Source organism: Scyliorhinus torazame, chromosome 11 (assembly GCF_047496885.1).
Source record: "Scyliorhinus torazame isolate Kashiwa2021f chromosome 11, sScyTor2.1, whole genome shotgun sequence".
Taxonomy (NCBI): Eukaryota; Metazoa; Chordata; class Chondrichthyes; order Carcharhiniformes; family Scyliorhinidae; genus Scyliorhinus; species Scyliorhinus torazame.
In genome coordinates this window covers 251,512,652-251,538,760 of record NC_092717.1, presented here as the reverse complement: position 1 = coordinate 251,538,760, position 26,109 = coordinate 251,512,652, and the positions used below count along the sequence as shown (strand labels likewise).

The 26,109-nt window shown below is 59.7% G+C and overlaps 1 protein-coding gene across 1 annotated transcript in view; it reads right to left on the bottom strand.

The window, feature by feature from the left end:
- The window catches only part of LOC140385965 (anion exchange protein 2-like), a gene marked incomplete at its 3' end in the record, with an annotated part of 360,889 nt that overhangs the window by 12,896 nt on the left and 321,884 nt on the right, over positions 1–26,109 (bottom strand). The window contains exons 12-14 of the mRNA XM_072468609.1: positions 25,612–25,796; positions 20,150–20,366; positions 9,599–9,805 (exon numbers count right to left, since the gene is read on the bottom strand). Coding sequence (XP_072324710.1) covers positions 9,599–9,805; positions 20,150–20,366; positions 25,612–25,796 — 609 coding nt within the window. The remainder of the gene's footprint in view (positions 1–9,598; positions 9,806–20,149; positions 20,367–25,611; positions 25,797–26,109) is intronic.

Below are 26,109 nucleotides of genomic sequence, written 5' to 3'. Positions count from 1 at the left end.
CAGTGCGGCCCCGCCCGCTGGTTTCCCCGGCGGCAGTGCGGCCCCGCCCACTGGTTTCCCGCCGGCAGTGCGGCCCCGCCCGCTGGTTTCCCGGCGGCAGTGCGGCCCCGCCCACTGGTTTCCCCGCCCGCTGGTTTCCCCGCCCGCTGGTTTCCCCGCCCGCTGGTTTCCCGGCGGCAGTGCGGCCCCGCCCGCTGGTTTCCCCGCCCGCTGGTTTCCCCGCCCGCTGGTTTCCCCGCCCGCTGGTTTCCCGGCGGCAGTGTGGCCCCGCCCGCTGGTTTCCCCGCCCGCTGGTTTCCCCGCCCGCTGGTTTCCCCGCCCGCTGGTTTCCCCGCCCACTGGTTTCCCCGCCCGCTGGTTTCCCGGCGACAGTGTGGCCCCGCCCGCTGGTTTCCCGGCGACAGTGTGGCCCCGCCCGCTGGTTTCCCCGCCCGCTGGTTTCCCCGCCCGCTGGTTTCCCCGCCCGCTGGTTTCCCGGCGGCAGTGTGGCCCCGCCCGCTGGTTTCCCCGCCCGCTGGTTTCCCCGCCCGCTGGTTTCCCCGCCCGCTGGTTTCCCGGCGGCAGTGTGGCCCCGCCCGCTGGTTTCCCCGCCCGCTGGTTTCCCCGCCCGCTGGTTTCCCCGCCCGCTGGTTTCCCGGCGGCAGTGTGGCCCCGCCCGCTGGTTTCCCCGCCCGCTGGTTTCCCCGCCCGCTGGTTTCCCGGCGGCAGTGCGGCCCCGCCCGCTGGTTTCCCCGCCCGCTGGTTTCCCGCCGGCAGTGTGGCCCCGCCCGCTGGTTTCCCGGCCGGCAGTGCGGCCCCGCCCGCTGGTTTCCCCGCCTGCTGGTTTCCCCGCCCGCTGGTTTCCCGGCGGCAGTGCGGCCCCGCCCACTGGTTTCCCGCCGGCAGTGCGGCCCCGCCCGCTGGTTTCCCCGCCCGCTGGTTTCCCCGCCCGCTGGTTTCCCCGCCGGCAGTGCGGCCCCGCCCGCTGGTTTCCCCGCCCGCTGGTTTCCCGCCGGCAGTGTGGCCCCGCCCGCTGGTTTCCCGGCCGGCAGTGCGGCCCCGCCCGCTGGTTTCCCCGCCCGCTGGTTTCCCCGCCCGCTGGTTTCCCGGCGGCAGTGCGAGCCCCGCCCGCTGGTTTCCCGGCGGCAGTGCGGCCCCGCCCACTGGTTTCCCCGCCCGCTGGTTTCCCGCCGGCAGTGCGGCCCCGCCCGCTGGTTTCCCCGCCCGCTGGTTTCCCCGCCCGCTGGTTTCCCGGCGACAGTGTGGCCCCGCCCGCTGGTTTCCCGGCGACAGTGCGGCCCCGCCCACTGGTTTCCCGCCGGCAGTGCGGCCCCGCCCGCTGGTTTCCCGGCGGCAGTGCGGCCCCGCCCACTGGTTTCCCCGGCGGCAGTGCGGCCCCGCCCACTGGTTTCCCGGCGACAGTGCGGCCCCGCCCGCTGGTTTCCCCGCCCGCTGGTTTCCCGGCGGCAGTGCGGCCCCGCCCACTGGTTTCCCCGGCGGCAGTGCGGCCCCGCCCGCTGGGTTCCCCGCCCGCTGGTTTCCCGGCGGCAGTGCGGCCCCGCCCGCTGGTTTCCCCGCCCGCTGGTTTCCCGGTGGCAGTGCGGCCCCGCCCGCTGGTTTCCCCGCCCGCTGGTTTCCCCGCCCGCTGGTTTCCCCGCCCGCTGGTTTCCCCGCCCGCTGGTTTCCCCGCCCGCTGGTTTCCCCGCCCGCTGGTTTCCCGGCGGCAGTGCGGCCCCGCCCGCTGGTTTCCCCGCCCGCTGGTTTCCCGGTGGCAGTGCAGCCCCGCCCGCTGGTTTCCCCGCCCGCTGGTTTCCCCGCCCGCTGGTTTCCCCGCCCGCTGGTTTCCCCGCCCGCTGGTTTCCCGGTGGCAGTGCGGCCCCGCCCGCTGGTTTCCCCGCCCGCTGGTTTCCCGGCGGCAGTGCGGCCCCGCCCGCTGGTTTCCCGGCGGCAGTGCGGCCCCGCCCACTGGTTTCCCCGCCCGCTGGTTTCCCCGCCCGCTGGTTTCCCCGCCCACTGGTTTCCCCGGCGGCAGAGCGGCCCCGCCCGCTGGTTTCCCCGCCCGCTGGTTTCCCGGCGGCAGTGCGGCCCCGCCCGCTGGTTTCCCCGGCGGCAGTGCGGCCCCGCCCACTGGTTTCCCGCCGGCAGTGCGGCCCCGCCCGCTGGTTTCCCGGCGGCAGTGCGGCCCCGCCCACTGGTTTCCCCGCCCGCTGGTTTCCCCGCCCGCTGGTTTCCCCGCCCGCTGGTTTCCCGGCGGCAGTGCGGCCCCGCCCGCTGGTTTCCCCGCCCGCTGGTTTCCCCGCCCGCTGGTTTCCCCGCCCGCTGGTTTCCCGGCGACAGTGTGGCCCCGCCCGCTGGTTTCCCGGCGACAGTGTGGCCCCGCCCGCTGGTTTCCCCGCCCGCTGGTTTCCCCGCCCGCTGGTTTCCCCGCCCGCTGGTTTCCCGGCGGCAGTGTGGCCCCGCCCGCTGGTTTCCCCGCCCGCTGGTTTCCCCGCCCGCTGGTTTCCCGGTGGCAGTTCGGCCCCGCCCGCTGGTTTCCCGGCGGCAGTGTGGCCCCGCCCGCTGGTTTCCCCGCCCGCTGGTTTCCCCGCCGGCAGTGCGGCCCCGCCCGCTGGTTTCCCCGCCCGCTGGTTTCCCGGTGGCAGTGAGGCCCCGCCCGCTGGTTTCCCCGCCCGCTGGTTTCCCGGCGGCAGTGCGGCCCCGCCCGCTGGTTTCCCCGCCCGCTGGTTTCCCCGCCGGCAGTGCGGCCCCGCCCGCTGGTTTCCCCGCCCGCTGGTTTCCCCGCCCGCTGGTTTCCCCGCCCGCTGGTTTCCCGGCGGCAGTGCGAGCCCCGCCCGCTGGTTTCCCGGCGGCAGTGCGGCCCCGCCCGCTGGTTTCCCCGCCCGCTGGTTTCCCCGCCCGCTGGTTTCCCCGCCCGCTGGTTTCCCCGCCCGCTGGTTTCCCCGCCCGCTGGTTTCCCGGCGGCAGTGCGGCCCCGCCCACTGGTTTCCCCGCCCGCTGGTTTCCCGCCGGCAGTGCGGCCCCGCCCGCTGGTTTCCCCGCCCGCTGGTTTCCCCGCCCGCTGGTTTCCCGGCGACAGTGTGGCCCCGCCCGCTGGTTTCCCGGCGACAGTGCGGCCCCGCCCACTGGTTTCCCGCCGGCAGTGCGGCCCCGCCCGCTGGTTTCCCCGCCCGCTGGTTTCCCGGCGACAGTGCGGCCCCGCCCGCTGGTTTCCCGGCGGCAGTGCGGCCCCGCCCACTGGTTTCCCCGGCGGCAGTGCGGCCCCGCCCACTGGTTTCCCCGCCCGCTGGTTTCCCGGCGGCAGTGCGGCCCCGCCCGCTGGTTTCCCCGCCCGCTGGTTTCCCGGTGGCAGTGCGGCCCCGCCCGCTGGTTTCCCCGCCCGCTGGTTTCCCCGCCCGCTGGTTTCCCCGCCCGCTGGTTTCCCCGCCCGCTGGTTTCCCGGTGGCAGTGCAGCCCCGCCCGCTGGTTTCCCCGCCCGCTGGTTTCCCCGCCCGCTGGTTTCCCGGTGGCAGTGCAGCCCCGCCCGCTGGTTTCCCCGCCCGCTGGTTTCCCCGCCCGCTGGTTTCCCGGTGGCAGTGCGGCCCCGCCCGCTGGTTTCCCCGCCCGCTGGTTTCCCGGCGGCAGTGCGGCCCCGCCCGCTGGTTTCCCGGCGACAGTGCGGCCCCGCCCACTGGTTTCCCGGCGACAGTGCGGCCCCGCCCGCTGGTTTCCCCGCCCGCTGGTTTCCCCGCCCGCTGGTTTCCCCGCCCACTGGTTTCCCGGCGGCAGTGCGGCCCCGCCCGCTGGTTTCCCCGCCCGCTGGTTTCCCCGCCCGCTGGTTTCCCCGCCCGCTGGTTTCCCCGCCCGCTGGTTTCCCCGCCCGCTGTTTTCCCGGCGGCAGTTCGGCCCCGCCCGCTGGTTTCCCGGCGGCAGTGCGGCCCCGCCCGCTGGTTTCCCGGCGGCAGTGCGGCCCCGCCCACTGGTTTCCCCGGCGGCAGTGCGGCCCCGCCCGCTGGTTTCCCCGCCCGCTAGTTTCCCGGCGGCAGTGCGGCCCCGCCCGCTGCTTTCCCCGCCCGCTAGTTTCCCGGCGGCAGTGCGGCCCCGCCCACTGGTTTCCCCGGCGGCAGAGCGGCCCCGCCCGCTGGTTTCCCCGCCCGCTGGTTTCCCGGCGGCAGTGCGGCCCCGCCCGCTGGTTTCCCCGGCGGCAGTGCGGCCCCGCCCACTGGTTTCCCGCCGGCAGTGCGGCCCCGCCCGCTGGTTTCCCGGCGGCAGTGCGGCCCCGCCCACTGGTTTCCCCGCCCGCTGGTTTCCCCGCCCGCTGGTTTCCCCGCCCGCTGGTTTCCCGGCGGCAGTGCGGCCCCGCCCGCTGGTTTCCCCGCCCGCTGGTTTCCCCGGCGGCAGTGCAGCCCCGCCCGCTGGTTTCCCGCCGGCAGTGTGGCCCCGCCCGCTGGTTTCCCCGCCCGCTGGTTTCCCCGCCCGCTGGTTTCCCCGCCCGCTGGTTTCCCCGCCCGCTGGTTTCCCCGCCCGCAGGTTTCACCGCCCGCAGGTTTCCCCGCCCGCTGGTTTCCCGGCGGCAGTGCGGCCCGCCCGCTGGTTTCACCGCCCGCTGGTTTCCCGGCGGCAGTGCGGCCCGCCCGCTGGTTTCACCGCCCGCTGGTTTCCCCGCCCGCTGGTTTCACCGCCCGCAGGTTTCACCGCCCGCAGGTTTCCCCGCCCGCTGGTTTCCCGGCGGCAGGTTTCCCCGCCCGCTGGTTTCCCGGCGGCAGTGCGGCCCCGCCCGCTGGTTTCCCCGCCCGCTGGATTCCCCGGCGGCAGTGCAGCCCCGCCCGCTGGTTTCCCCGCCCGCTGGTTTCCCCGCCGGCAGTGTGGCCCCGCCCGCTGGTTTCCCCGGCCGCTGGTTTCCCCGCCCGCTGGTTTCCCGCCGGCAGTGTGGCCCCGCCCGCTGGTTTCCCCGCCCGCTGGTTTCCCCGCCCGCTGGTTTCCCGGCGGCAGTGTGGCCCCGCCCGCTGGTTTCCCCGCCCGCTGGTTTCCCCGCCCGCTGGTTTCCCGGCGGCAGTGTGGCCCCGCCCACTGGATTCCCCGGCGGCAGTGCGGCCCCGCCCGCTGGTTTCCCCGCCCGCTGGTTTCCCGCCGGCAGTGCGGCCCCGCCCGCTGGTTTCCCCGCCCGCTGGTTTCCCCGCCGGCAGTGTGGCCCCGCCCGCTGGTTTCCCCGCCCGCTGGTTTCCCCGCCCGCTGGTTTCACGGCGGCAGTGCGGCCCCGCCCGCTGGTTTCCCGGCGGCAGTGCAGCCCCGCCCGCTGGTTTCCCCGCCCGCTGGTTTCCCGGCGGCAGTGCGGCCCCGCCCGCTGGTTTCCCCGGCGGCAGTGCGGCCCCGCCCGCTGGTTTCCCGGCCGGCAGTGCGGCCCCGCCCGCTGGTTTCCCGGCCGGCAGTGCGGCCCCGCCCGCTGGTTTCCCGGCGACAGTGCAGCCCCGCACGCTGGTTTCCCCGCCCGCTGGTTTCCCCGCCGGCAGTGCGGCCCCGCCCGCTGGTTTCCCGGCGGCAGTGTGGCCCCGCCCGCTGGTTTCCCGGCCGGCAGTGCGGCCCCGCCCGCTGGTTTCCCGGCGGCAGTGTGGCCCCGCCCGCTGGTTTCCCGGCCGGCAGTGCGGCCCCGCCCGCTGGTTTCCCGGCGGCAGTGCGGCCCCGCCCGCTGGTTTCCCCGCCCGCTGGTTTCCCCGCCCGCTGGATTCCCCGGCGGCAGTGCGGCCCCGCCCGCTGGTTTCCCCGCCCGCTGGTTTCCCCGGCGGCAGTGCGGCCCCGCCCGCTGGTTTCCCCGCCCGCTGGTTTCCCCGCCCGCTGGTTTCCCGGCGGCAGTGCGGCCCCGCCCGCTGGTTTCCCGGCGGCAGTGCGGCCCCGCCCACTGGTTTCCCGGCGACAGTGCGGCCCCGCCCACTGGTTTCCCCGCCCGCTGGTTTCCCCGCCCGCTGGTTTCCCCGCCCGCTGGTTTCCCCGTCCGCAGGTTTCCCCGTCCACTGGTTTCCCGGCGGCAGTGCGGCCCCGCCCGCTGGTTTCCCCGCCCGCTGGTTTCCCCGCCCGCTGGTTTCCCCGCCCGCTGGTTTCCCCGCCCGCTGTTTTCCCGGCGGCAGTGCGGCCCCGCCCACTGGTTTCCCCGGCGGCAGTGCGGCCCCGCCCGCTGGTTTCCCCGCCCGCTAGTTTCCCGGCGGCAGTGCGGCCCCGCCCACTGGTTTCCCCGCCCGCTGGTTTCCCCGGCGGCAGTGCGGCCCCGCCCGCTGGTTTCCCCGCCCGCTGGTTTCCCCGGCGGCAGTGCGGCCCCGCCCACTGGTTTCCCGCCGGCAGTGCGGCCCCGCCCGCTGGTTTCCCGGCGGCAGTGCGGCCCCGCCCACTGGTTTCCCCGCCCGCTGGTTTCCCCGCCCGCTGGTTTCCCCGCCCGCTGGTTTCCCGGCGGCAGTGCGGCCCCGCCCGCTGGTTTCCCGGCGGCAGTGCGGCCCCGCCCGCTGGTTTCCCGGCGGCAGTGCGGCCCCGCCCACTGGTTTCCCCGCCCGCTGGTTTCCCCGCCCGCTGGTTTCCCCGCCCGCTGGTTTCCCGGCGGCAGTGCAGCCCCGCCCACTGGTTTCCCCGCCCGCTGGTTTCCCCGCCCGCTGGTTTCCCGGCGGCAGTGCAGCCCCGCCCACTGGTTTCCCCGCCCGCTGGTTTCCCCGCCCGCTGGTTTCCCCGCCCGCTGGTTTCCCGGCGGCAGTGCGGCCCCGCCCACTGGTTTCCCCGCCCGCTGGTTTCCCCGCCCGCTGGTTTCCCCGCCCGCTGGTTTCCCGGCGGCAGTGCGGCCCCGCCCGCTGGTTTCCCCGCCCGCTGGTTTCCCGGCGGCAGTGCGGCCCCGCCCGCTGGTTTCCCCGCCCGCTGTTTTCCCCGGCGGCAGTGCAGCCCCGCCCGCTGGTTTCCCCGCCCGCTGTTTTCCCCGGCGGCAGTGCGGCCCCGCCCGCTGGTTTCCCCGCCCGCTGGTTTCCCGGCGGCAGTGCGGCCCCGCCCGCTGGTTTCCCCGCCCGCTGTTTTCCCCGGCGGCAGTGCAGCCCCGCCCGCTGGTTTCCCGCCGGCAGTGTGGCCCCGCCCGCTGGTTTCCCCGTCCGCTGGTTTCCCCGCCCGCTGGTTTCACCGCCCGCAGGTTTCACCGCCCGCAGGTTTCCCCGCCCGCTGGTTTCCCCGCCCGCTGGTTTCCCGGCGGCAGTGCGGCCCGCCCGCTGGTTTCACCGCCCGCTGGTTTCCCCGCCCGCTGGTTTCACCGCCCGCAGGTTTCACCGCCCGCTGGTTTCACCGCCCGCTGGTTTCCCCGCCCGCTGGTTTCCCGGCGGCAGTGTGGCCCCGCCCGCTGGTTTCCCCGCCCGCTGGATTCCCCGGCGGCAGTGCAGCCCCGCCCGCTGGTTTCCCCGCCCGCTGGTTTCCCCGCCGGCAGTGTGGCCCCGCCCGCTGGTTTCCCCGGCCGCTGGTTTCCCCGCCCGCTGGATTCCCCGGCGGCAGTGTGGCCCCGCCCGCTGGTTTCCCCGCCCGCTGGTTTCCCCGCCCGCTGGTTTCCCCGCCGGCAGTGTGGCCCCGTCTGCTGGTTTCCCGCCGGCAGTGTGGCCCCGCCCGCTGGTTTCCCCGCCCGCTGGTTTCCCGGCGGCAGTGCGGCCCCGCCCGCTGGTTTCCCGGCGGCAGTGCGGCCCCGCCCGCTGGTTTCCCGCCGGCAGTGCGGCCCCGCCCGCTGGTTTCCCGCCGGCAGTGCGGCCCCGCCCGCTAGTTTCCCCGCCCGCTGGTTTCCCCGCCGGCAGTGTGGCCCCGCCCGCTGGTTTCCCGCCGGCAGTGCGGCCCCGTCCGCTGGTTTCCCGCCGGCAGTGCGGCCCCGCCCGCTGGTTTCCCGGTGGCAGTGCGGCCCCGCCCGCTGGTTTCCCCGCCCGCTGGTTTCCCCGCCGGCAGTGTGGCCCCGCCCGCTGGTTTCCCGCCGGCAGTGCGGCCCCGCCCGCTGGTTTCCCGCCGGCAGTGCGGCCCCGCCCGCTGGTTTCCCCGCCCGCTGGTTTCCCCGCCCGCTGGTTTCCCCGCCGGCAGTGCGGCCCCGCCCGCTGGTTTCCCCGCACGCTGGTTTCCCCGCCCGCTGGTTTCCCGGCGACAGTGTGGCCCCGCCCGCTGGTTTCCCGGCGACAGTGTGGCCCCGCACGCTGGTTTCCCCGCCCGCTGGTTTCCCCGCCCGCTGGTTTCCCGGCGGCAGTGCGGCCCCGCCCGCTGGTTTCCCCGGCGGCAGTGCGGCCCCGCCCGCAGGTTTCCCCGCCCGCTGGTTTCCCCGCCCGCTGGTTTCCCGGCGGCAGTGCGGCCCCGCCCGCTGGTTTCCCCGCCCGCTGGTTTCCCCGCCCGCTGGTTTCCCGGCGGCAGTGCGGCCCCGCCCGCTGGCTTCCCGGCGGCAGTGCGGCCCCGCACGCTGGTTTCCCGGCGGCAGTGCGGCCCCGCCCGCTGGTTTCCCGGCGGCAGTGCGGCCCCGCCCGCTGGTTTCCCCGGCGGCAGTGCGGCCCCGCCCGCTGGTTTCCCGGCCGGCAGTGCGGCCCCGCCCGCTGGTTTCCCGGCGGCAGTGCGGCCCCGCCCGCTGGTTTCCCCGCCCGCTGGTTTCCCCGCCCGCTGGTTTCCCCGGCGGCAGTGCGGCCCCGCCCGCTGGTTTCCCGGCCGGCAGTGCGGCCCCGCCCGCTGGTTTCCCGGCGGCAGTGTGGCCCCGCCCGCTGGTTTCCCGGCGGCAGTGCGGCCCCGCCCGCTGGTTTCCCCGGCGGCAGTGCGGCCCCGCCCGCTGGTTTCCCGGCCGGCAGTGCGGCCCCGCCCGCTGGTTTCCCGGCGGCAGTGCGGCCCCGCCCGCTGGTTTCCCCGGCGGCAGTGCGGCCCCGCCCGCTGGTTTCCCGGCCGGCAGTGCGGCCCCGCCCGCTGGTTTCCCGGCGGCAGTGCGGCCCCGCCCGCTGGTTTCCCGGCGGCAGTGCGGCCCCGCCCGCTGGTTTCCCGGCGGCAGTGCGGCCCCGCCCGCTGGTTTCCCCGGCGGCAGTGCGGCCCCGCCCGCTGGTTTCCCGGCCGGCAGTGCGGCCCCGCCCGCTGGTTTCCCGGCGGCAGTGCGGCCCCGCCCGCTGGTTTCCCGGCGGCAGTGCGGCCCCGCCCGCTGGTTTCCCGGCGGCAGTGCGGCCCCGCCCGCTGGTTTCCCGGCGGCAGTGCGGCCCCGCACGCTGGTTTCCCGGCGGCAGTGCGGCCCCGCACGCTGGTTTCCCGGCAGGGTGGGATGGCTTCAATGGGAATTTCCATCGACAGCGCTGGCCGAAGAGAATCCCACTGCCAGCGAAGGACGCGCTGCCGAGAATCCCGCCCCACATTACACGGGGCGAGGGTGTGGGGGGTTCTCCCCGGGGCCAAGATTCATCCCACAACCAATATCATTGAAACACCAGGTTACTGGTCACGAGCACATTCTGAGTTGTAAGATTTACCATGTACCACCTTCCCTACATTGTAATAGTGACTGCACCTCAAACGTACTTAATTGACTAGAAAGCCCTAATGTTGTGAACGGCGCTACAGAAATGAAACTCCGGCTTTTCCCCAGCGCCTCTGTTACTGGAACATTCCGTTACAAGTGACCAGCGGTCAAGTCTCTTACCGAGTAATCCCCCAAAGGTGATGGCTGGGGAGAGGCAAGCAAAGTAAATGAAGATGATGGCAGCCATACACTGAGGGTTCAGGGCATCCTTGAAGTCACTGACATACTGAGGGTACCTCCGGCGGGCATCCCGGATAATCCCTCCGAATGGTTTCCCTGTTCGTCTCAGTGGGTCATCCTCTTCCGCCTTCTTTGGCTTGAGGAGAGCTGGAAGCAAGGAGAGGAAAAGTGAGTGAAAGTTTGGAAAATTCAGTTCAAAGTACGAGGTGACGATTGTTCCCCATTGAAAGCTCCTCCTCCCGGGAGGCTACGGTCTGACTGCCCGCCCCTGGATTCTTGGCCCAATTGGTCACACCACAGGTGACTCAAGACAGTGCGCGAGGAAAGGCTATTTCTCCATGGAAAGCATCACAGGACTACGGTGTCCGCTCAATGTCTCCACACCAGGGCAGCACGGTAGCCTTGTGGATAGCACAATTGCTTCACAGCTCCAGGGTCCCGTGTTCGATTCCGGCTTGGGTCACTGTCTGTGCGGAGTCTGCACGTTCTCCCCGTGTCTGCGTGGGTTTCCTCCGGGTGCTCCGGTTTCCTCCCACAGTCCAAAGATGTGCAGGTTAGGTGGATTGGCCATGATAAATTGCCCTTAGTGTCCAACATTGCCCTTAGTGTTGGGTGAGGTTACTGGGTTATGGGTATAGAGTGGAGGTGTTGACCCTGGGTAGGGTGCTCTTTCCAAGAGCCTGTGCAGACTCGATGGGCCGAATGGCCTCCTTCTGTACTGTAAATTCTATGAACTCTATGAACTATGAACACACACACACACATACCTCAGGAGGTACACAGCCACACACACCTCAGTAGTTACAGACACACACACACCTCAGGAGTTACACAGACAAACACACACACCTCAGGAGTTACACAGACACACACACACCTCAGGAGTTACACAGACACACACACCTCAGGAGTTACACAGACAAACACACACACCTCAGGAGTTACACAGACACACACACCTCAGGAGTTACAGACACACACACACACCTCAGGAGTTACACAGACACACACACCTCAGGAGTTACACAGACACACACACACCTCAGGAGTTACACAGCCACCACACACCTCAGGAGTTACACAGCCACACACACACACCTCAGGAGTTACACAGCCCCACACACAAACCTCACGAGTTACACAGCTATACACACACAAACCTCAGGAGTTACACAGACACACACACACCTCAGGAGTTACACAGACACATACACACCCCAGGAGTTACACAGCCACACACACACCTCAGGAGTTACACAGACACACACACACCTCAGGAGTTACACAGACACATACACACCCCAGGAGTTACACAGCCACACACACACCTCAGGAGTTACACAGACACACACACACCTCAGGAGTTACACAGACACACACACACCTCAGGAGTTACAGACACACACACACCTCAGGAGTTACACAGACACACACACACCTCAGGAGTTACAGACACACACGCACCTCAGGAGTTACACAGACACACACATACCTCAGGAGTTACACAGACACACACACACCTCAGGAGTTACAGACACACACACACACACCTCAGGTGTTACACAGACACACACACAAATCTCAGGAGTTACACAGCTACACACACACCTCAGGGGTTACACAGACACACACACACCTCAGGAGTTACACAGACACACACACACACCTCAGGAGTTACACAGCCACACACACACCTCAGGAGTTACACAGACACACACACACCTCAGGAGTTACACAGCCACACACACATCACAGGAGTTACACAGACACACACACACCTCAGGAGTTACACAGCCACACACACACCTCAGGAGTTACACAGACACACACACACCTCAGGAGTTACACAGACACACACACACACCTCAGGAGTTACACAGACACACACACAAATCTCAGGAGTTACACAGCTACACACACACCTCAGGAGTTACACAGCCACACACACACCTCAGGAGTTACACAGCCCCACACACACACCTCAGGAGTTACACAGACACACACACACCTCAGGAGTTACACAGCCACACACACACACACCTCAGGAGTTACACAGACACACACACACCTCAGGAGTTACGCAGCCACACACACACCTCAGGAGTTACACAGACACACACACACACCTCAGGAGTTACACAGACACACACACACCTCAGGAGTTACACAGCCCCATACACACCTCAGGAGTTACACAGCCTCACACACACCTCAGGAGTTACACAGCCACACACACATCTCAGGAGTTACACAGCCACACACACACACCTCAGGAGTTACACAGCCACACACACACACCACAGCAGTTACACAGCCCTACACACAAACCTCAGGAGTTACACAGACACACACACACATCTCAGGAGTTACACAGACACACACATACCTCAGGAGTTACACAGCCACACACACACCTCAGGAGTTACACAGCCCCACACACACACCTCAGGAGTTACACAGACACACACACACCTCAGGAGTTACACAGCCACACACACACACACCTCAGGAGTTACACAGACACACACACACCTCAGGAGTTACACAGCCACACACACACCTCAGGAGTTACACAGACACACACACACACCTCAGGAGTTACACAGACACACACACACCTCAGGAGTTACACAGCCCCATACACACCTCAGGAGTTACACAGCTACACACACACCTCAGGAGCTACACAGACACACACACACCTCAGGAGTTACACAGACACACACACACCTCAGGAGTTACAGACACACACACACCTCAGCAGTTACACAGCCCCACACACAAACCTCAGGAGTTACACACACACACACACACCTCAGCAGTTACACAGCCCCACACACAAACCTCAGGAGTTACACAGACACACACACACCTCAGGAGTTACACAGCCACCACACACCTCAGGAGTTACACAGACACATACACACCTCGGGAGTTACACAGACACACACACAAACCTCAGGAGTTACACAGCTATACACACACACACCTCAGGAGTTACACAGACACACACACACCTCAGGAGTTACACAGACACACACACACCTCAGGAGTTACAGACACACACACACCTCAGGAGTTACACAGACACACACACACCTCAGGAGTTACACAGACACACACACACCTCAGGAGTTACAGACACACACACACCTCAGGAGTTACACAGACACACACATACCTCAGGAGTTACACAGACACACACACACCTCAGGAGTTACAGACACACACACACCTCAGGAGTTACACAGACACACACATACCTCAGGAGTTACACAGACACACACACAAATCTCAGGAGTTACACAGCTACACACACACCTCAGGAGTTACACAGCCACACACACACCTCAGGAGTTACACAGACACACACACACACCTCAGGAGTTACACAGCCACACACACACCTCAGGAGTTACACAGACACACACACACCTCAGGAGTTACACAGCCACACACAAATCACAGGAGTTACACAGACACACACACACCTCAGGAGTTACACAGCCACACACACACCTCAGGAGTTACACAGACACACACACACCTCAGGAGTTACACAGACACACCTCAGGAGTTACACAGACACACACACAAATCTCAGGAGTTACACAGCTACACACACACCTCAGGAGTTACACAGCCACACACACACCTCAGGAGTTACACAGCCCCACACACACACCTCAGGAGTTACACAGACACACACACACCTCAGGAGTTACACAGCCACACACACACACACCTCAGGAGTTACACAGACACACACACACCTCAGGAGTTACGCAGCCACACACACACCTCAGGAGTTACACAGACACACACACACACACCTCAGGAGTTACACAGACACACACACACCTCAGGAGTTACACAGCCCCATACACACCTCAGGAGTTACACAGCCTCACACACACCTCAGGAGTTGCACAGCCACACACACATCTCAGGAGTTACACAGCCACACACACACACCTCAGGAGTTACACAGCCACACACACACACCTCAGCAGTTACACAGCCCTACACACAAACCTCAGGAGTTACACAGACACACACACACATCTCAGGAGTTACACAGACGCACACATACCTCAGGAGTTACACAGCTACACACACACCTCAGGAGTTACACAGCCACACACACACCTCAGGAGTTACACAGCCCCACACACACACCTCAGGAGTTACACAGACACACACACACCTCAGGAGTTACACAGCCACACACACACACACCTCAGGAGTTACACAGACACACACACACACCTCAGGAGTTACACAGCCCCATACACACCTCAGGAGTTACACAGCCCCACACACACCTCAGGAGTTACACAGCCCCACACACACCTCAGGAGTTACACAGCCACACACACACACCTCAGGAGTTACACAGCCACACACACACCTCAGCAGTTACACAGCCCCACACACAAACCTCAGGAGTTACACAGACACACACACACCTCAGCAGTTACACAGCCCCACACACAAACCTCAGGAGTTACACAGACACACACACACATCTCAGGAGTTACACAGACACACACACACCTCAGGAGTTACACAGCCACACACACACCTCAGGAGTTACACAGCCACACACACACCTCAGGAGTTACACAGACACACACACACACCTCAGGAGTTACACAGCCACGCACACACCTCAGGAGCTACACAGACACACACACACACCTCAGGAGTTACACAGACACACACACACACACCTCAGGAGTTACACGGCTACACACACACACCTCAGGAGCTACACAGACACACACACACCTCAGGAGTTACACAGACACACACACACCTCAGGAGTTACAGACACACACACACCTCAGCAGTTACACAGCCCCACACACAAACCTCAGGAGTTACACACACACACACACACCTCAGCAGTTACACAGCCCCACACACAAACCTCAGGAGTTACACAGACACACACACACATCTCAGGAGTTACACAGACACACACACACCTCAGGAGTTACACAGACACACACACACCTCAGGAGTTACACAGACACACACGCACCTCAGGAGTTACACAGACACATACACACCTCAGGAGTTACACAGACACACACACACCTCAGGAGTTACACAGACACACACACACCTCAGGAGTTACACAGCCACACACACACCTCAGGAGTTACACAGACACACACACACACCTCAGGAGTTACACAGACACACACACACCTCAGGAGTTACACAGCTACACACACACACCTCAGGAGCTACACAGACACACACACACCTCAGGAGTTACACAGACACACACACACACCTCAGGAGTTACACACACACACACACACACCTCAGGAGTTACACAGACACACACACACACCTCAGGAGTTACACAGACACACACACACACCTCAGGAGCTACACAGACACACACACACCTCAGGAGTTACACAGACACACACACACACCTCAGGAGTTACACAGACACACGCACACCTCAGGAATTACACAGACACACACACCTCAGGAGTTACACAGACACACACACACACCTCAGGAGCTACACAGACACACACACACCTCAGGAGTTACACAGACACACACACCTCAGGAGTTACACAGACACACACACCTCAGGAGTTACAATGACACACACACACACCTCAGGAGTTACACAGACACACACACACCCCAGGAGTTACACAGCCACACACACACCTCAGGAGTTACACAGCCACACACACCCCTCAGGAGTTACACAGACACACACACCTCAGGATTTACACAGACACACACACACACCTCAGGAGTTACACAGACACACACACACCTCAGGAGTTACAGAGACACACACCTCAGGAGTTACACAGACACACACACACACCTCAGGAGTTACACAGACACACACACACCTCAGGAGCTACACAGACACACACACACCTCAGGAGTTACACAGACACACACACACACCTCAGGAGTTACACAGACACACACACACACCTCAGGAGCTACACAGACACACACACCTCAGGAGTTACACAGACACACACACACACCTCAGGAGTTACACAGACGCACACACACACCTCAGGAGTTACACAGACACACACACACACCTCAGGAGTTACACAGACACACACACACCTCAGGAGTTACACAGCCACACACACACCTCAGGAGTTACACAGACACACACACACCTCTGGAGTTACACAGCCCCACACACACACCTCAGGAGTTACACAGACACACACACACCTCAGGAGTTACACAGCCACACACACACACACCTCAGGAGTTACACAGACACACACACACACCTCAGGGGTTACACAGCCCCACACACACCTCAGGAGTTACACAGCCACACACACATCTCAGGAGTTACACAGCCACACACACACACCTCAGGAGTTACACAGCCACACACACACCTCAGCAGTTACACAGCCCCACACACAAACCTCAGGAGTTACACAGACACACACACACCTCAGCAGTTACACAGCCCCACACACAAACCTCAGGAGTTACACAGACACACACACACATCTCAGGAGTTACACAGACACACACACACCTCAGGAGTTACACAGCCACACACACACCTCAGGAGTTACACAGCCACACACACACCTCAGGAGTTACACAGACACACACACACACCTCAGGAGTTACACAGCCACGCACACACCTCAGGAGCTACACAGACACACACACACACCTCAGGAGTTACACAGACACACACACACACACCTCAGGAGTTACACAGCTACACACACACACCTCAGGAGCTACACTGACACACACACACCTCAGTAGTTACACAGCCCCACACACACCTCAGGAGTTACAGACACACACACACCTCAGCAGTTACACAGCCCCACACACAAACCTCAGGAGTTACACACACACACACACACCTCAGCAGTTACACAGCCCCACACACAAACCTCAGGAGTTACACAGACACACACACACACATCTCAGGAGTTACACAGACACACACACACCTCAGGAGTTACACAGACACACACACACCTCAGGAGTTACACAGACACACACGCACCTCAGGAGTTACACAGACACATACACACCTCAGGAGTTACACAGACACACACACACCTCAGGAGTTACACAGACACACACACACCTCAGGAGTTACACAGCCACACACACACCTCAGGAGTTACACAGACACACACACACACCTCAGGAGTTACACAGACACACACACACCTCAGGAGTTACACAGCTACACACACACACCTCAGGAGCTACACAGACACACACACACCTCAGGAGTTACACAGACACACACACACACCTCAGGAGTTACACACACACACACACACACCTCAGGAGTTACACAGACACACACACACACCTCAGGAGTTACACAGACACACACACACACCTCAGGAGCTACACAGACACACACACACCTCAGGAGTTACACAGACACACACACACACCTCAGGAGTTACACAGACACACGCACACCTCAGGAATTACACAGACACACACACCTCAGGAGTTACACAGACACACACACACACCTCAGGAGCTACACAGACACACACACACCTCAGGAGTTACACAGACACACACACCTCAGGAGTTACACAGACACACACACCTCAGGAGTTACACAGACACACACACACACCTCAGGAGTTACACAGACACACACACACCCCAGGAGTTACACAGCCACACACACACCTCAGGAGTTACACAGCCACACACACCCCTCAGGAGTTACACAGACACACACACCTCAGGATTTACACAGACACACACACACACCTCAGGAGTTACACAGACACACACACACCTCAGGAGTTACAGAGACACACACCTCAGGAGTTACACAGACACACACACACACCTCAGGAGTTACACAGACACACACACACCTCAGGAGCTACACAGACACACACACACCTCAGGAGTTACACAGACACACACACACACCTCAGGAGTTACACAGACACACACACACACACCTCAGGAGCTACACAGACACACACACCTCAGGAGTTACACAGACACACACACACACCTCAGGAGTTACACAGACGCACACACACACCTCAGGAGTTACACAGACACACACACACACCTCAGGAGTTACACAGACACACACACACCTCAGGAGTTACACAGCCACACACACACCTCAGGAGTTACACAGACACACACACACCTCTGGAGTTACACAGACACACACACACACCTCAGGTGTTTCCAAAAGCGGAGCTTATCGATTGCAAAGACCTTGCTGACAAGTGAACAGACGTTCTGGAGGAAAATGGGGTCAGGGCGGGTGAAATCGGAGGAGAAAAGGCAGAGTCCACAGGGTGAGGGATGGGATGGGATGGGATACTTGGTGGGAAGGTCAGATGAGAATTGGGCAGGTGAGGTTTCCGCTGATAAGGAGGCAGTGACTTGTGTCTCCATTGTCTGTTTGGAGAAAGCCAAGATGGGCACAAAAGGGAATCTGTGAACTTAGATATGTCAGGAATAAAAGAATGACTAGTGTAAGAGTAGGGCCAGTCAAGGACAGTAGTGGAAAGTTGTGCTTGGAGTCCGAGGAGATAGGAGAGGTGCTAAATGAATATTTTTCGTCAGTATTCACACAGGAAAAAGACTGTTGTCGAGGAGAATACTGAGATTCAGGCTACTAAACTAGAAGGGCTTGAGGTTCATAAGGAGGAGGTGTTAGCAATTCTGGAAAGTGTGAAAATAGATAAGTCCCCTGGGCCGGATGGGATTTATCCTAGGATTCTCTGGGAAGCTAGGGAGGAGATTGCTGAGCCTTTGGCCTCGATCTTTAAGTCATCTTTGTCTACAGGAATAGTGCCAGAAGACTGGAGGATAGCAAATGTTGTCCCCTTGTTCAAGAAGGGGAGTAGAGATAACCCCGGTAACTATAGACCAGTGAGGCTTACTTCTGTTGTGGGCAAAGTCTTGGAAAGGTTTATAAGAGACAGGATGTATAATCATCTGGAAAGGAATAATTTGATTAGAGATAGTCAACACGGTTTTGTGAAGGGTAGATCGTGCCTCACAAACCTTACTGAGTTCTTTGAGAAGGTGACCAAACAGGTGGACGAGGGTAAAGCAATTGATGTGGTGTATATGGATTTCAGTAAAGCATTTGATAAGGTTCCCTATGGTAGGCTATTGCAGAAAATACAGAGGCATGGGATTCAGGGTGATTTAGCAGTTTGGATCAGAAATTGGCTAGCTGGAAGAAGACAAAGGGTGGTGGTTGATGGGAAATGTTCAGACTGGAGTCCAGTTACTAGTGGTGTACCACAAGGATCTGTTTTGGGGCCACTGCTGTTTGTCATTTTTATAAATGATCTGGAGGAGGGCGTAGAAGGATGGGTGAGTAAATTTGCAGATGACACCAAAGTCAGTGGAGTTGTGGACAGTGCGGAAGGATGTTACAAGTTACAGAGGGACATAGATAAGCTGCAGCGCTGGGCTGAGAGGTGGCAAATGGAGTTTAATGCAGCAAAATGTGAGGTGATTCATTTTGGAAGGAATAACAGGAAGACTGAGTACTGGGCTAATGGTAAGATTCTTGGCAGTGTGGATGAGCAGAGAGATCTCGGTGTCCATGTACATAGATCCCTGAAAGTTGCCACCCACGTTGAGAGGGTTGTTAAGAAGGCGTACAGTGTGTTAGCTTTTATTGGTAGAGGGATTGAGTTTACGAGCCATGAGGTCATGTTGCAGCTATACAAAACTCTGGTGCGGCCGCATTTGGAGTACTGCGTGCAATTCTGGTCGCCGCATTACAGGAAGGATGTGGAAGCATTGGAAAGGGTGCAGAGGAGATTTACCAGAATGTTGCCTGGTATGGAGGGAAGATCTTATGAGGAAAGGCTGAGGGACTTGAAGCTGTTTTTGTTAGAGAGAAGAAGGTTAAGAGGTGACTTAATTGAGGCAACACGATGATCAGAGGATTGGATAGGGTGGACAGTGAGAGCCTTTTTCCTCGGATGGGGATGTCTAGCACAAGGGGACATACCTTTAAATTGAGGGGAGATAGATATAGGACAGATGTCAGAGGTAGGTTCTTTACTCAGAGAGTAGTAAGGGCGTGGAATGCCCTGCCTGCAACAGTAGTGGACTCGCCAACATTAAGGGCATTCAAATGGTCATTGGATAGACATATGGACAATAAGGGAATAGTGTAGATGGGCTTTAGAGTGGTTTCACAGGTCGGCGCAACATCGAGGGCCGAAGGGCCTGTACTGCCCTGTAATGTTCTATGTTCTATATCCAATTGGGAGTCAAGCTAGAATATTGACAGGAGTGGGAAGATCACGCCAAGGGTAACAGTGAGGAGACACCAATGAGGTGTTGACCGTCCCAGGGTCCCAATGCGAGGTCTCAATCACTGACAGGGAAAAAGCTGTTAAACAATTTCAATGAGAATAACGTGCCCTGCATATCCATTCAGTGGTCCAATGGATGGAATCCTACCTCGTTCCTCCAGACTCTTCACCTCCTTGGCCAACACTTTGTCCTCTTTCGCCTGCCTCTTCTTCAGCATCTTGCGCTGGAATTGAGCAACTGACAGCAGCAACTCCTCCCCAGGAACATCGGAGGGTGGAACCACGATACTGCTGTCCAGGAATTCATTGATTGCACTCAACAAATCATTCCGATCGTCTGCCAGGTAAGCAGCTCGGTGGAAATTCTGTAAAATAAGATCAATGTGAGGCTCACAGAAACAAACAAGGATTGGGGAGGGAGAGGGACAGAGACAGAGAGACCTAAAGAGACAGACAGAGAGACAGACAGAGAGTGACAGACAGAGAGTGACAGACAGAGAGTGACAGACAGAGAGTGACAGACAGAGAGTGACAGACAGAGAGTGACAGACAGAGAGTGACAGACAGAGAGACAGACAGAGAGACAGACACAGAGACAGACAGAGAGACAGACAGAGAGACCTAAAGAGACAGACAGAGAGACAGACAGAGAGTGACAGAGAGTCAGACAGAGAGACAGACAGAGAGACAGACAGAGAGACAGACAGAGAGACAGACAGAGAGACAGACACAGAGTCACACAGAGAGACAGACAGAGAGACAGACAGAGAGTGACAGACAGAGAGTGACAGACAGAGAGTGACAGACAGAGAGTGACAGACAGAGTGACAGACAGAGAGAGTCAGACAGAGTGACAGACAGAGAGACACACAGAGAGACAGAGAGTCAGACAGAGAGAGACACACAGAGTGACAGACACAGAGTGACAGACACAGAGTGACAGACACAGAGTGACAGACACAGAGTGACAGACAGAGAGATAGACAGAGAGACACACAGGGAGACACACAGGGAGACACACAGGGAGACAGACACAGAGGGACAGACAGAGTGACAGACAGAGTGACAGACAGAGAGAGACTGACAGACAGACAGAGTCAGACAGACAGACAGAGTCAGACAGACAGAGAGTCAGGCAGACAGAGAGTCAGGCAGACAGAGAGTCAGGCAGACAGAGAGTCAGGCAGACAGAGAGAGAGAGAGACAGACAGAGAGAGAGACAGACAGAGAGAGAGACAGACAGAGAGAGAGACAGAGAGTGACAGACAGAGAGAGAAACAGAGAGAGAGAGAGACAGACAGAGAGACAGACAGAGAGGCAGACAGACAGAGAGTATTTGGGGCAGCACGGTAGCACAGTGATTAGCCCAATTGCTTTACAGCTCCAGGGTCTCAGGTTCGATTCCCAGATTGGGTCACTGTCTGTGCAGAGTCTGCATGTTCTCCCCGTGTCTGCGTGGGTTTCCTCCGGGTGCTCCGGTTTCCTTCCACAGTCAAAAGATGTGCAGATTAGGTGGATTGGCCATGATAAATTGCCCTTAGTGTCCAAAATTGCCCTTAGTGTTGGGTGGGGTTACTGAGTTATGGGGATAGGGTGGAGGTGTGGGCTTGGGTAGGGTGCTCTTTCCAAGAGCCGGTGCAGACTCGACGGGCCGAATGGCCTCCTTCTGCATTGTAAATTCTATGATTCTAAATTCTATGACGAGGTGCAGTTTGAGGGCACCGTTAATGACACCTTCCATCAGTTTGCTGCTGATCGAGGGTACACTGATTGGGCAGCATTTGGCCAGGCTGAGTTTGTACTGTTTTTCTGGACACACTTGGGGAGTTTTGCACGTTGTCAGGTCGGTGCCAGTGTTGTGGATGTATGGAACAGCTTGGTTCGGGGCACAGCTACCTCGGGAGTTCCTATCTTTAGTATTATTGCTGGGATATTGTCAGAGCCCATAGCCATTGCCCGTCAGCCTGAGCCTGGGCCTTTGGATTACCTGTCCAATGGTACCACCACTATGCCACCATCTCTCTCTCTCAAAGAGGAGGCCGAGATGGATCGTCCACTCAGCCACTCTGGCTGAAGGTAGTTGCGAATGCCTCGGCCTTGTCTTTTGCACTGATGTGGCAGGCTCCCCCTGACTGAGGATGGGGATATTTGTGGAGTTGGTGGTTTAATTGTCCACCACTATTCAGGACTGGATGCGGCAGAATTTCCCAGCTTAGATTTGATCATTGGTTGTGGATGATTGCGCTGTGTGTGTCGCAAGCTGCTTCTCCTCTTTGGCCTGTGTTGTAACTTGCCCAGGTCAGCACCTCGTTTTTAGCTTGAGCCAGGGCTGACTGCCCAGCTTGACGGTACTGGCAGGTATTGGGGTACGCCAGACCGTGAGGTTACAGATTGTGGCTGGGCACAATTCTGCTGCGGCTGGTGGCCCACAGGGCCTCAGGATGCCCAGTCTTCAGCTGCTGCATCTGTTTGAAATCTATCCCATTTAGAACAGTGGTACTGCCACACAACACAAGGGAAGGTGTCCTGAGTGTGAAGGTATCACTCGGACCAATACTGTTCAGGCAGGTGCATCTGCAACAGGGAGACTAGTGAGGATGAGATGGGTGAGTAAATTTGCAGATGACACTAAAGTCGGTGGAGATTTGGACAGTGCGGAAGGATGTTACAAGTTACAGAGGGACATAGATAAGCTGCAGCGCTGGGCTGAGAGGTGGCAAATGGAGTTTAATGCAGAAAAGTGTGAGGTGATTAATTTTGGAAGGAATAACAGGAATACAGAGTACTGGGCTAATGGTAAGATTCTTGGCAGTGTGGATGAGCAGAGAGATCTCGGTGTCCATGTACATAGATCCCTGAAAGTTGCCACCCAGGTTGATAGGGTTGTTAAGAAGGCGTACGGTGTGTTAGTTTTTATTGGTAGAGGGATTGAGTTTAGGAGCCATGAGGTCATGTTGCAGCTGTACAACACTCTGGTGCGGCCGCATTTGGAGTATTGCGTGCAATTCTGGTCGCCGCATTATAGGAAGGACGTGGAAGCATTGGAAAGGGTGCAGAGGAGATTTACCAGAATGTTGCCTGGTATGGAGGGAAGATCTTATGAGGAAAGGCTGAGGGACTTGAGGCTGTTTTTGTTAGAGAGAAGAAGGTTAAGAGGTGACTTAATTGAGGCATACAAGATGATCAGAGGATTGGATAGGGTGGACAGTGAGAGCCTTTTTCCTTGGATGGTGATGTCTAGCACGAAGGGACATGGCTTTAAATTAAGGGGAGATAGATATAAGACAGATGTCAGAGGTAGGTTCTTTACTCCGATAGTAGTAAGGGCGTGGAATGCCCTGCCTGCAACAGTAGTGAACTCGCCAACACTAAGGGCATTCAAATGGTCATTGGATAGACATATGGACGATAAAGGAATAGTGTAGATGGGCTTTAGAGTGGTTTCACAGGTCGGCGCAACATCGAGGGCCGAAGGGCCTGTACTGCGCTGTAATGTTCTATGTTCTAGATCAGGTAGATATTTCCCCTCCTGTTGGCTCCCTCACCACCTGCTGCAGCTGTAGCTTGGCAGATGTGCCCTTTGAAGACTCGGCCAGCACTGGTGCCACCCAGCCACTCCAGCTGATGATTTTGATTTGATTTATTATTGTCACATGTATTAGTTTACAGTGCAAAGTATTGTTTCTTGCATGCTGTACAAACAATGCACACCGTACATAGGGAAGGAAGGAGAGTGTATATGCAGAATATAATGTTACAGTTATAGCAAGGGTGTTGAGAAAGGATCAACTTAATACGAGGTAGGTCCATTCAAAAGTCTGATGGCAGTAGGGAAGAAGCTGTTCTTGGGTCGGTTGGTACGTGACCTCAAACTTTGGTATCTTTTTCCTGACGGAAGAAGGTGGAAGAGAGTATGTCCAGGGTGCGTGGGGCCGTTAACTATGCTGGCTGCCTTTCTGAGGCAGCGGGAATTATAGACAGAGTCAGTGGATGGGAGGCTGGTTTGCGTGATGGACTGGGCTACATTCACAACCTTTTGTAGTTTCCTGCGGTCTCGGGCAGAGCAGGCCCCATACCAAGCTGTGATACAACCAGAAAGAATGCTTTCTATGGTGCATCTGTAGAAGTTGGTGAGGGTCTTGCCATGTATATATCTTGCTCTGCGCAATTTCTCGTTTTTTTTTGTTACGGGGGGGGGGGGGGGGGGGGTTATTGTTTGTAAGGGAGAAAAATTGTGTTAAAAAAACTTTAATAAATATATTTTTTTTAAAAAAGAAGTTGGTGAGGGTCGTAGCTGACATGCCAAATTCCTCGTCCCCCACCCAAAGTACATTCTGTACCCTTGCCACCCTCCGTGTTTCTTCTAAGTGGTGCTCAACAAGGAGGAGCACTGATTCGCCAACTGGGGGGTGGGATGTTGGGGGTAGGTGGTGATCAGACGGAGGTTCCCTTGCTGATGGTTTATCTGATGCCAGGGATGGTCGAGAGCTGGTCAGGGACTATATTAGGATTTGACTAGTCTGTGGGGCAGCTTTCCCAATGATGCCCCAGATGTTATAAGGAGATGTTAGTAACTAAGCGGGGGGGGGGGTGCTTTTGTCATGTCCAGTACCGAGGTTGCTCCCTGTGGTCCATCAGGCTTTATTCTTACAACAGAGTGGTTTGCTAGGCCGTTTCAGACTCACATTGCTGTGGGCCAGACCTGCCTGAAGGCCAAGGGTGAACCACATCGGGATTCACAACAATCCGACAACAATGACTTCACAATTTTACAACGATCATCATTGTTTAGGCCGATGAATGAAATTACCTCCATGGCTACTGCCTCACCCCCGTCCCACCTGGATTGAAGACAGTTGACAGGATGAATAAATCCTGACTTTGTTGTTTGTCAAAACTCAACGAGATCACAAATATCCTTGAGGAAATGGAACCTGCTGCCTTATCATAGAATTTACAGCGCAAATGGAGGCCATTTGGTCCATCAAGTCTGCACCAGCCCTTGCAAAGAGCACCCCTCTTCAGCCCACGGACCCACTCTATCTCTGTAACCCAGCAACCCCACCTAACCTTGTTGGACACGAAGGGGCAATATTATCATGGCCAATCCACCTAACCGGCACATCTTTGGACTGTGGGAGGAAACCGGAGCACCCGGAGGAAACCCACGCAGACACGGGGGGAACGTGCAGACTCCGCACAGGCAGCCGAGGCTGGATTTAAACCCGGCTCCCGGCGCTGTGAGGCAGCAGTGCTAACCACTGTGTCACCTGATGTGTCTCTACATCTATCTCATCAAACTCCTTCATACTATTCAAGAACTCTTTCGGGGCACCAAACAACTTTGTCATTTCTACAGAATGGGGTTCCAGCTCTGCTAGCTTTTCCCAATAGACACATCCTCTCAGATTTGATATAAACATTGTAAATTTGTCGTGCAAAGAGAGGGCGACTTCTCCACAAGACGCAGGAGTAGAAGTAGGCCATTCGGCCCTTTCAGTCTGCTCCGTCATTTAATGAGATCATGACTGATTGGATTGATGACTTAAACAGATGAATGACCCCATCCCTCAATCTGGGTGACTCTCCACACATGTACCAAACGCTCACCTTGTCCGACATCAAAGTGGAGATGGAACGGCCGATCTCATGATAGTCCATGTTGCTGTTGCTTGGTCCCAACAAGATGAAGAGGAACCGAACTGGAACAGGGACCTCAAGCACCGACTCCAACTCCACAGCTGTCTTCAAGCGCACATATGCCATGGTTGGATGGTCCAGGAATTCAACACATCCTGGAAGAGACAAAAGACAATGTCACCATCACAGTGTGCCTCAAGTGTGAAGGAAGGAAATACAGGCAAGAGAAACATGCTATAGAGGTGTTTCCTCCACACTGTCCCCATCAAGCACTCCCAGGACAGGTACAGCACGGGGTTAGATACAGAGTAAAGCTCCCTCTACACTGTCCCCATCAAACACTCCCAGGACAGGTACAGCATGCGGTTAGATACAGAGTAAAGCTCCCTCTACACTGTCCCCATCAAACACTCCCAGGACAGGTACAGCACGGGATTAGATACAGAGTAAAGCTCCCTCTACACTGTC